The following is a 12,185-nucleotide window of genomic DNA, read 5'->3' as shown; positions in this document are numbered from 1 at the left end:
CTTGCCCTGCATGGAAGAAGCATGACTTCACAATCCCACTCACACACCTCTCCACCCACAGCAGCCCAAGTGCTGGGTGACAACTGTGTGCTTACAGTAAGATCTGCATGAAAGGGGTCAGGCTATATTGTGCATGTAGTACATAAAGCAAACATTAGTAACTGAGACACAAAGTAACTACAAATAAAATAATTTAGTAAGTATCATCTGAACAGAAAATTTCAAATTTTTCCACGCATCCCTTTATGATTCTGTGCAATTTCATATCTTTAAAGTATTTATCCCAATCAGTTAACAAAAAGAATTGGTGTACAAAGGTGAACATACCAAACTGGAAATATAAGTATTTGTCACAATCTGTCTCACAAAAAGTATTTCTGTACAAAGGTGAACATACCAAACTGGGATTATAAACTAGTAAGAGCCAAGTAAGTATCTACCAAGCAATGAAAGCTAAGCTAGGATCAAGCTAGTAACACAACATGTCTACAGCAACAAACTTCATAACAACAACTTAAATAGGAAGCTACAAGCAAACTATTTGATTAGATAAGCAAAGATTTCTTAATCTTAGATTTACATATATAGGAACAAATCAACAACTCACATGGGTAACAGCCTGACATCACAAAAATAGAGACAATATTTTTGGTTTAACATACAAATTTTCACCATATGTATAGCCACTATAATGTACTATGGGGAAGCTAGTGATAGGCTTTCTCCCAGCCACCACTAGGTTTTAGACACACAGCTAGCAGCTCTGTCAGCTGACCACACTGAAAGTGTAGTGATAACATCACAGCCCGTTGAACATCCATTTTATCATTTGGGAGCTGCTCAAGAAAGCTTGTGCCAACAGCCTTGCCGCAGTGGTAACACCGGTTCCTGTGAGATCACCAAAGTGAAGTGTTGTTGGGTTTGGCTAGCATTTAGATGAGTCACTGTCCAGGTCTACCAAGCGCTGTTGGCAAGCTGGGTGCACTCAGCCCTTGTAGGGCCAGTTGAGGATTTATTTGATTAACGCAGTGGTCCCAGTCATGAAAACTGACCACAGCTGGGAGAGTGCTGTGCTGACCATGTGACCCTCCGTATCCTCAATCTGGTGACACCAAAGGGCTGAGGTTGACATGGTGGCCAGTGTTTGTTCGATTGTTCAGGAAAGCTCATACAGTAAATAGAATATGGTCAATGCATGGGACAGACCAAAGAAACACATTTTGCAAAGTTTCTTCAAAATTTAACATTCACTTTTGGAGATATCGGTGCTTTTTTAAAATGTGTTTATGGCAATTAAGGAAACTAATCATTCTTCTAAATATGGTAAAACCTTTTCAGATTAAGTACCCTGAAGCTCTCGGTATAGATATTTTGATATATTCTTCATTACAGGAACTCAAAGGGATATGTAGTTTTTGAACTATCTGAAGTTAATAAATCAGCTGAAATAATGTTTTTTACAGGTTCTTTCCACAACCACAGATGACCACGCCACATTTTTAATGAATCATTGTGCTTCTGCCAGAAGATCACAGCTATACTTTTTGCAGGACTTCCTCAAATATTATAAATTATATTGCTGTAGTGGAGACCCAAATGGGAAACATTATGACCAATTTTGTTAATTGGATGGATCACATTTTGGTTGGGTTGAAAACAACCATAAGTGAGTTGAAGACAGGTATCTGTCTGCTATGCCAGAGAAAAGTTGTGCCCCTCACTGGCCGGAGGAGAGTAGCAGTGGTATAAGGATTCTGTCACTGCATTAGTCTGAGCACTACCTTCCAAAATGTATTGTGTATGAACTTAAGAATTTCTCACTCTATTTTGGACTCTAAATTTTGTCTAGTAGCTGGAACAATAAACCTTATGAACTGTTTCTTGTGAATATCAAGAAGTATTACTGCATGGTGAGTGGATTCTTTTCACTGTCGTTTTAGACAGTTTCAAACCCCTCATTGCCTTAATGTAACATAGTCTGGCTGACTAGTAGTTATTTTCTTGCTTGTTAATGCCGGTGAAATGCACTTTTCCTGTCTTGTTGGGATTCTACGTATTGTGATGTTTGTTTGTTATGAATTTCAATGTGTATGTATGGTTAAATGACTACTATGTTTTATTATAACATTTTTAGTTGTTTCGCTAGTATGTATTTCACTGCCTACATTACGCGAGACTCTCGCGCATTACACTAGTGCCCTCTCTCGTCAGATCTTCCAAGCGAAAGATTTATCCGTTTGACACTAGGATACAGATAAATTGGTTCTATATTTCTATTTTACATAAATGTCTTTAATTGGCCTGATACGTTTTACTTATGAAGACAAAGTTTGAATTAACACAACCTTTAATAATTTTTTGATGCGCTTATGTATGTATTTATGGATTTTAATATGCGCGAGTCTGGCTCATTGCAAGTGCCCTCTCTCGGTGAAACCATCTGCCATAGTGCTTTCACACTCGTGTTTCAATAGTTCATAAGTGAAGTAATGGTGCTAAACTGTTCGCTTTGACCCTGTGCCTATTACACATGTTGTACAAATGGAGATGATGTTTTAATTACTGACGATGCCTTTGGCATAATTGTTTTTATTATTCTCCATTGCATGATGTAATTTTAGTAAGTACTAACGATTTTGTGCCTGCATTACTTTATTAATTTCACCGTTTACTTAAGCTTCTGTTTCTCACTTTTGTTGATATGGCTTTTCTAATGAATGTGTCTTTCTGTTCAGGAAGTTTTACTTCTGATGAAGGTATATTTATATGTACTGAAACCTTGGTCAAGAATTTTAATAAAAAATTTTATCCTGCAACTGTTTTTGGCTGTCATCCTTTCATGTGAAGAATTTTAACAGTTGCTGCTGCAGCCATGTTTAAAATCAAATTGAAAAACACTTTAATTCTAAAAAAATTGTAACATTTTAAAATGGCAATTCACGTCCTTTCTGATGTTTATACATTTTAAACTTTCTCTCCAGTGCATAGAATGTTTCAGAATATCCAGTAGCTTCATTAGTATCATTGGCACTTATTGTTTGATCAGGGGCACTTTCAGACACTGTAGATTCATTGTCAACCAGTTTCCTAGGAACGTAATGTTGGTTACTTGATGCTACATTGTTACTTCTTGATTGTGCAACTGATACAAATGGTGTGAGGCATTCCTTGTAGCTTAGATTCAGTTCTTCAAAATCCTTCGTTACCTCATCCTCATGAGAAACACAACTATCATCAGTGGTTTTCTTGCTTCCATCACAGGATTCTTCTTCTCCTTCTTCATAAGGTAGTATGAAGAAATGTTAAGGTATTAACTTTTCAAGAACAATGAAACGTTACATTAATTGAACAAGAAACTGCACATAAACTGATAAAAACTCTACCTTTTCATGCAATTACAAGAAAAAAAAAGAGAGATTCCATGAATCAGTGAAAGTAAGTTTGTACTACATGTACCACAGTACTAAATCATAATTTTTTTCTCTGAAACCCAATTTGTTTTGGCCATAAAATATATTGCTTTAATATAGTTTGAATACAGTTAGCTTCATGACTGTCAGATTGGTGATCAAAATGATGATGATGATGATGTTTGGTTTGTGGGCCGCTCAACTGCGTGGTTATCAGCGCCCGTACAATTACCCAATCTTTGCTCAGTCCAATTTCGCCACTTTCCTGGATGATGATGAAATGATGAAGACAACACAAACACCCAGTCATCTCGAGGCAGTGAAAATCCCTGACCCCGCCGGGAATCGAACCCGGATTGGTGATCAAGGGAGCGGAGGGCGAGCGAGCGGAGGGCGAGCGAGCGGAGGGCGAGCGAGCGGAGGGCGAGCGAGCGGAGGGCGAGCGAGCGGAGGCGAGCGAGCGGAGGCGAGCGAGCGGAGGCGAGCGAGCGGAGGCGAGCGAGCGGAGGCGAGCGAGCGGAGGCGAGCGAGCGGAGGCGAGCGAGCGGAGGCGAGCGAGCGGAGGCGAGCGAGCGGAGGCGAGCGAGCGGAGGCGAGCGAGCGGAGGCGAGCGAGCGGAGGCGAGCGAGCGGAGGCGAGCGAGCGGAGGCGAGCGAGCGGAGGCGAGCGAGCGGAGGCGAGCGAGCGGAGGCGAGCGAGCGGAGGCGAGCGAGCGGAGGCGAGCGAGCGGAGGCGAGCGAGCGGAGGCGAGCGAGCGGAGGCGAGCGAGCGGAGGCGAGCGAGCGGAGGCGAGCGAGCGGAGGCGAGCGAGCGGAGGCGAGCGAGCGGAGGCGAGCGAGCGGAGGCGAGCGAGCGGAGGCGAGCGAGCGGAGGCGAGCGAGCGGAGGCGAGCGAGCGGAGGCGAGCGAGCGGAGGCGAGCGAGCGGAGGCGAGCGAGCGGAGGCGAGCGAGCGGAGGCGAGCGAGCGGAGGCGAGCGAGCGGAGGCGAGCGAGCGGAGGCGAGCGAGCGGAGGCGAGCGAGCGGAGGCGAGCGAGCGGAGGCGAGCGAGCGGAGGCGAGCGAGCGGAGGCGAGCGAGCGGAGGCGAGCGAGCGGAGGCGAGCGAGCGGAGGCGAGCGAGCGGAGGCGAGCGAGCGGAGGCGAGCGAGCGGAGGCGAGCGAGCGGAGGCGAGCGAGCGGAGGCGAGCGAGCGGAGGCGAGCGAGCGGAGGCGAGCGAGCGGAGGCGAGCGAGCGGAGGCGAGCGAGCGGAGGCGAGCGAGCGGAGGCGAGCGAGCGGAGGCGAGCGAGCGGAGGCGAGCGAGCGGAGGCGAGCGAGCGGAGGCGAGCGAGCGGAGGCGAGCGAGCGGAGGCGAGCGAGCGGAGGCGAGCGAGCGGAGGCGAGCGAGCGGAGGCGAGCGAGCGGAGGCGAGCGAGCGGAGGCGAGCGAGCGGAGGCGAGCGAGCGGAGGCGAGCGAGCGGAGGCGAGCGAGCGGAGGCGAGCGAGCGGAGGCGAGCGAGCGGAGGCGAGCGAGCGGAGGCGAGCGAGCGGAGGCGAGCGAGCGGAGGCGAGCGAGCGGAGGCGAGCGAGCGGAGGCGAGCGAGCGGAGGCGAGCGAGCGGAGGCGAGCGAGCGGAGGCGAGCGAGCGGAGGGCAGCGAGCGGAGGCGAGCGGAGGGCAGCGAGCGGAGGCGAGCGGAGGGCAGCGAGTGGAGGCGAGCGGAGGGCAGCGAGTGGAGGCGAGCGGAGGGCAGTGGAGGCGAGCGGAGGGCAGTGGAGGCGAGCGGAGGGCAGTGGAGGCGAGCGGAGTGCAGTGGAGGCGAGCGGAGGGCAGTGGAGGCGAGCGGAGGGCAGTGGAGGCGAGCGGAGGGCAGTGGAGGCGAGCGGAGGGCAGTGGAGGCGAGCGGAGGGCAGTGGAGGCGAGCGGAGGGCAGTGGAGGCGAGCGGAGGCAATGAGTTGAGACAAGACAGGATGGGAGGGGACAGTGTTAGCTATGTGCTGAGAGCCACACTGACAACAAGACTCTGCATGAATCTACAGAAACGGCAACAGCTTGAGCAAATGGAACTTGACAAAGAACTGTAACTGGCTGTCACTTCATGCTAACACTCAACATGCAGAAATGTCAGCCACAAAGTTATTTTAAGTATACCGTATGTTGAGCTGATCGTACTTGTGTGTCCAAAAAGAAAAGGTGGACAATTTGGACAGCACTGAAAGTTTTCAGGAGCATACATTTTTGTATGAAATTGTATGGCACATTGTTACATCATGTTTAGATGTCTGAAGCCAGTTACCTTTGGCATTGGTTTTGACTGTTTCCTTAGACAATTTGATTGTTGCTGGTTGCACTTTTAAGCCAACTCTTATAAAACGTCTACATCGATACTCTGCGAATCACATCTAACTGCCTGGCAGAGGGTTCATTGAAGCACCTCCACAATAATTCTCTATTATTCCAATCTCGTACAGTGTGCAGAAGAAAATGAACATCTGTATCTATCAGTGCGAGCTCTGATTTCCATTATTTTATTTTGGTGATCATTTCTTCCTATGTAGGTGGGTGTCAACAAAATATTTTAGCATTCAGAGGATAAAGTTGGTGACTGAAATTTCGTGAGAAGATTTCACCTTTGTTTTAATGATGTCCACCCCGAATTCTGTATCATGTCTGTGACACTCTCTCCCCTATTTTGCAATAATACAAAACGTGCTGCCCTTCTTTGAACTTCCTAGATGCATTCCGTCAGTCCTATCTGGTAAGGATCTCACACCACACAGCACTATTCTAAAAGAGAGTGGACATGTGTAGTGTAGGCAGTTTCTTTAGTAGATCTGTTACATTTGCTAAGTGTCCTGTCATAAAACACAATCTTCGGTTAGCCTTCTCCACAACATTTCCTATGCGTTACATCCAATTAAAGTTGTTCATAATTGTAATTCCTAGGTATTTAGTTGCACTTACAGCCCATAGTTATGACTGATTTATTGTGTAACTGAAGTTTATAAGATTGCTTTCAGCACTCATGTGGATGACATCACACTTTCTGTTATTCAGGGTCAATTGGCAATTTTTGTACCATACAGGTATCTTTTTTAAATCATTTTGCAATTCGTTTTGATCTTCTGATGACTTAACTAGTCAATAGACGACAGTATCATCTGCGAATAACATGAGACGGCTGCTCACATTGTCTCCTAGATCTGTTTATATAGATGAGGAGCAGCAAAGGGCCTATAACACTACGTAGGGGAATGCCAGAAATCATTTCTGTTTTACTTGACCACTTTCTGTCAATTAATATGAACTGTGACCTCTCTGACAGGAAATCATGAATCCAGTCACAATATCCCATACGCACACAATTTCACTGCAAACCACTCGTGTGGTACAATGTCAAAAGCCTTCTGTAAATCTACAAATATGGAATCAATCTGAAATTCATTGTCAATGGCACTCAACACTTCATCTGAGTAAAGAGCTAGTTGTATTTCACAAGAACGATGTTTTCTAAATCAGTGTTGACTGTGTCAATAGACCCTTTTCTTTGACGTAATTCATAATGTTAGAACACAATATACGTTCCAAAATCCTGCTGCATATCTATGTTAATGATATGGGCTGGCAATTTAGTGGATTAATCCTACCACCTTTCTTGAAAATTGGTGTGACCTGTGTAACTTTCCAGCCTTTAGGTACGGATCTTTTGTCGAGCGAACGATTGTATATGATTGTTAAGTATAGAGCTATTGTACCAGCACACTCTGAAAGGAACCTAACTGGCATACCATCTGGACTAGAAGACTTGCTTTTCTTAAATGATTTAAGTTGCTTCACTACTCCGAGGGCACCTACTTATATGTTATTCATGTTGGCAGCTGTTCTTGATTCGAATTCTGGAATATTTACTTCATCTTCTTTGGTGAAGTAATTACAGAAGGCTGTGTTTAGTAACTCTGCTTTGGCAGCACTGTCGTCAAAAGTATTTCCATTACTATCACGCAGAGAAGGCATTGATTGTGTCCTGCAGCTAGCATACTTCGCATACAAGCAGAACCTCTTCGGATTTTCTACCAGGTTTCGAGACAAAGTTCCATTTAAATTTGGCATGTTTGTTTTTCCCCATTGTTTCTACAACAGTTCTGACTGGTTTTGTGTACCAAGGAAAGTCAGCTCCGTTGTTTGTTAATTTATTTCATATAAACTTTCAACTGCTGCCGATACTATTTCTTTGAATTCATGCCACATCTGTTCTGCACTTACATTGCTAATTTGGAAGGAGTGGAGATTGTCTCACAGGAAGGCGTCAAGTGAATTTTTATCTGCTTTTGTGAATAGGTATATTTTTCATTTATTTTTGGAGGAATTGCAGCTTACAATATTCAATCTTGCTAAGACAACCCTGTGTTCACTAATCCCAGTACCTGTTCTGATGCTCGTTTTAGATCAGGATTATTCGTTGCTAAGAGGTCAAGTGTGATTTCACAACCGTTTATGATTCGCATGGGCTCATGTACTAACTGCTTGAAATAATTTCCAGAGAATGAATTTAGCACAATTTCTGGTGATGTTTTATGTGTACCAAGGGAATTAAACACACATTTTCGCCAATATAGTGGGGGTAAATTAAAGACATGGTGAACTATAATTGTACGAGTTTCGTACTTGTTTGAAATAAAACTCAAGCTTTCTTTGAACCTTTCAGCAATTGCATCATCCGAATTGGGAGATCAGTAAAAGGATCCAATTATTATTTTATTCCGGTTGCAAGAATAACCTCTGCTCATATTTACTCACAGGAACTATCTACTTCAATTTTGCGATAAGCTAAGTTACTTCTAACAGCAACAACCATGTCACCGCCAACTGTGTTAAGCCTATCCCTTTAGAACACCATTGGGTTCTTCACAAAAATTTTGGCTGAACTTACCTATGGCTTTAGCCAACTTTCAGTGCCTATAATGATTTGAGCATCAGTGCTTTCTACTAGCACTTGGAGCTCTGGTACCTTCCCAATACAATACCGATGGCTCCTGTGTCTACGTTCTTCCTGTGTTCGGCCTGCACCCTTTGTGACTAAAGCTCTTCTTGGTTTTCCCCGAGACCCTCTAACCTAAAAAACCGCCCATTCAATGCAACACAGCCCCTGATACCAATGTAGCTGCCTCCTGCATGTAGTGGACTCCTGACCTGTTCAGCGGACCCTGAAACCCAACCACCTTATGGCACACGTCGAGGAATCTGCAGCCTACACTTTCACAGAACCGCCTGAGCCTCTGATTCAGACCCTCCACTCGGCTCTGTACCAAAGGTCCACTATCAGTCCTGTCAGTTATGCTGCAAATGGTGAGCTCTATTTTCAACTCGCAACCAAGACTGGTAGCCTCAACTCGCAACCAAGACTGGTAGCCTTTACCACTTCTGTTAGCTACTCAAAACCAGAGAGAATCTCTTCCGATCCAAAGCAAAATACATCATTGGTACCAACATGAGTCACCACTTGCAGTTGGCTGCACAATGTGCTCTTCGGGCATCTGGAAGGACCCATTCCACATCTGGAATGACTCCACCCAGTATCCACATGGAGCACACACTGGCTTCCTTCCCCTTCTTGGCAGCCATGTCCCTAACATGCCCCATAAAGTGCCTAACACTGGAGCTCCCAACTACCAATAATCCCACCCTCTGTGACTGCCCGGATCTAGCAGGCTAAGAGGTTTCCTCAAACAGGACAGGTGACTCCTTCTGGCTGAGCAACAGTGTCAGCCACAGACAGCAAATGGAACCAGCTTGTCAGACTAACCAGGGAGGGCCTATGTGCAGCCCCCTGGAAGTCTTTTGCTGCCTGTCACACCCCAAAGAGACCTCCCACTTGACCATGGGTGAGGGGTCAACCTCAGTGTGAGCAGTAAAGGCTGGCCACTGGAGACTATCGGTTGGAGGACGCGGATATGCTGAACATCCATTGGATCCTTAAGGCCGGCCCACAACAGTGATGCCATCCACTGCATCTTCAAGCTGTGTAACTAAAGCCATTACAGCCTGAAGCTGAGAGCGAAGTGTCACCAACTCGGCTCACATCCACACACAACATATCCATATGAAGGACTGTGGAAAACTACACTACCCAGACAAATTGACTATTGACATGTGCTGCAGAACTCTACTGTAGACCCTGACAACAACACAAGAACTGTGTGCAATAAATTAGATTAATATTCAGAGATTAAAAAAACGAACTAATGAAGCACTCAAGTGAGACTAAATAATTCGCTCCTTATATGGGACCTGTAACATTTCACAAGATTGGTTTACTTTACGATGCAAATGAAAATGCAATAACTGTACCTATTAGATATTAAAAGAGCATGCAGAAACTCAAAACACTAAACTATGAAAGCACACAAATATTATTTAATTTGATACATAAACAATCTACCCACCAAGTGGCGTCAGAACACACACATAAAAGACGGTTGTAACTGGCAAGCCTTCAGAGCCAGTGGCTCCTTCAGGCAGAGGGGTTGAAGGGGAAGGAAGAGGGGTAAAGGAAAAGGACTGGAGTAGTTTAGGAAAAGGGGTAGATTTCAGGAAAGTCAACCACAACCGTGAGTCAGGAGAGACTTACTGTAAAGGATGAGAAGGAAAGACTTCCTTCCCCTTCAACCATTCTGCCTGAAGGAGGAGTCACTGGCTACGAAATCTTGCCAATTACAACCGTCTTATATGTGTGTGTTCTGCCACCGCTTGGTGAGTGGAATTTTTATACATCCAATTAAATAATTTTGTCGATAATTGATTGTATCGTTGATATAAAAGCACACACTTTAAATTATACAATTTGTTCCTGTTTAGGAACTCACTCACAAAATCTATTACTTCCCTGTTCCTGTGTCTACCTCTACCGGTTGCTGCTGCCTGCACATTTCATACTTCATACATAAGTTCTACGGATTGGAATGTGGAATGTCAGATCCCTTAATCAAGCAGGTAGGTTAGAAAATTTAAAAAGGGAAATGGATAGGTTAAAGTTAGATATAGTAGGAATTGGTGAAATTCACTGGCAGGAGGAACAAGACTTTTGGTCAGGCGAATTCAGGGTTATAAATACAAAATCAAATAGGGGTAATGCAGGAATAGGTTTAATAATGAATAAAAATATAGGAGTGCAGGTAAGCTACTACAAACAGCATAGTGAATGCATTATTGTGGCCAAGATAGACACAAAGCCCACGCCTACTACAGTAGTACTAGTTTATAAGCCAACTAGCTCTGCAGATGACGAAGAAATTGAAGAAATGTATGATGAAATAAAAGAAATTATTCAGATAGTGAAGGGAGATGAAAATTTAATAGTCATGGGTGACTGGAATTCGGTAGCAGGAAAAGGGAGAGAAGGAAATGTAGTAGGTGAATATGGGTTGGGGATAAGAAATGAAAGAGGAAGCCGCCTGGTGGAATTTTGCACAGAGCACAACTTAATCATAGCTAACACTTGATTCATGAATTATAAAAGAATGTAGTATACATGGAAGAAGCCTGGAGATACTGACAGGCTTCAGATAGATTATATAATGGTAAGACAGAGATTTAGGAACCAGGTTTTAAATTGTAAGACATTTCCAGGGGCAGATGTGGACTCTGACCACAATCTATTGGTTATGACCTGTAGATTAAAACTGAAGAAATTTCAAACAGGTGGGAATTTAAGGAGATGGGACCTGGATAAACTGACTAAACCAGAGGTTGTACAGAGTTTCAGGAAGAGCATAAGGGAGCAATTGACAAGAATGGGGGAAATAAATACAGTAGAAGAAGAATGGGTAGCTTTGAGGGATGAAGTAGTGAAGGCAGCAGAGGATCTAGTAGGTAAAAAGACGAGGGCTAGTACAAATCCTTGGGTAACAGAAGAAATATTGAATTTAATTGATGAAAGGAGAAAATATAAAAATGCAGTAAATGAAGCAGGCAAAAAGGAATACAAACGTCTCAAAAATGAGATTGACAGGAAGTGCAAATGGCTAAGCAGGGATGGCTAGAGGACAAATGTAAGGATGTAGAGGCTTATCTCACTAGGGGTAAGATAGATACTGCCTACAGGAAAATTAAAAAGACCTTTGGAGAAAAGAGAACCACTTGTATGAATATCAAGAGCTCAGATGGAAACCCAGTTCTAAGCAAAGAAGGGAAAGCAGAAATGTGGAAGGAGTATACAGAGGGTCTATACAAGGGCAATGTACTTGAGGACAATATTATGGAAATGGAAGAGGAATAGACGAAGATGAAATGGGAGATACGATACTGCGTGAAGAGTTTGACAGAGCACTGAAAGACCAGAGTCGAAACAAGGCCCTGGGAGTAGACAACATTCCATTAGAACTACTGACGGCCTTGGGAGAGCCAGTCCTGACAAAACTCTACCATCTCGTGAGCAAGATGTGAGAGGGAATTAGATTAGGAAATGAGACACTTAAAGTAGTAAAGGAGTTTTGCTATTTGGGGAGCAAAATACCTGATGATGGTCGAAGTAGGGAGGATATCAAATGTAGACTGGCAATGGCAAGGAAAGCATTTCTGAAGAAGAGAAATTTGTTAACTTCGAGTATAGATTTAAGTGACAGGAAGTCGTTTCTGAAAGTATTTGTATGGAGCATAGCCATCTATGGAAGTGAAACATGGATGATAACTAGTATGGACAAGAAGAGAATAGAAGCTTTCGAAATGTGGTGCTACAGAAGAATGATGAAGATTAGATGGGTAGATCATATAACTAATGAGGAGGTATTGAATAGGATTGA

At 44.3% G+C, this 12,185-nt stretch overlaps 1 protein-coding gene across 1 annotated transcript in view; it reads right to left on the bottom strand.

Moving 5' to 3' along the window:
• Positions 1–2,924: 2,924 nt before the first annotated feature.
• LOC126095659 (uncharacterized) overlaps positions 2,925–12,185 on the bottom strand; it is a 46,922-nt gene continuing 37,661 nt past the window's right edge. Inside the window, exon 4 of the mRNA XM_049910416.1 lies at positions 2,925–3,274. Coding sequence (XP_049766373.1) covers positions 2,925–3,274 — 350 coding nt within the window. The remainder of the gene's footprint in view (positions 3,275–12,185) is intronic.

The sequence above is a fragment of the Schistocerca cancellata genome, chromosome 8 (assembly GCF_023864275.1).
Source record: "Schistocerca cancellata isolate TAMUIC-IGC-003103 chromosome 8, iqSchCanc2.1, whole genome shotgun sequence".
Taxonomy (NCBI): Eukaryota; Metazoa; Arthropoda; class Insecta; order Orthoptera; family Acrididae; genus Schistocerca; species Schistocerca cancellata.
This window is presented reverse-complemented; position numbering and strand designations above follow the sequence as displayed.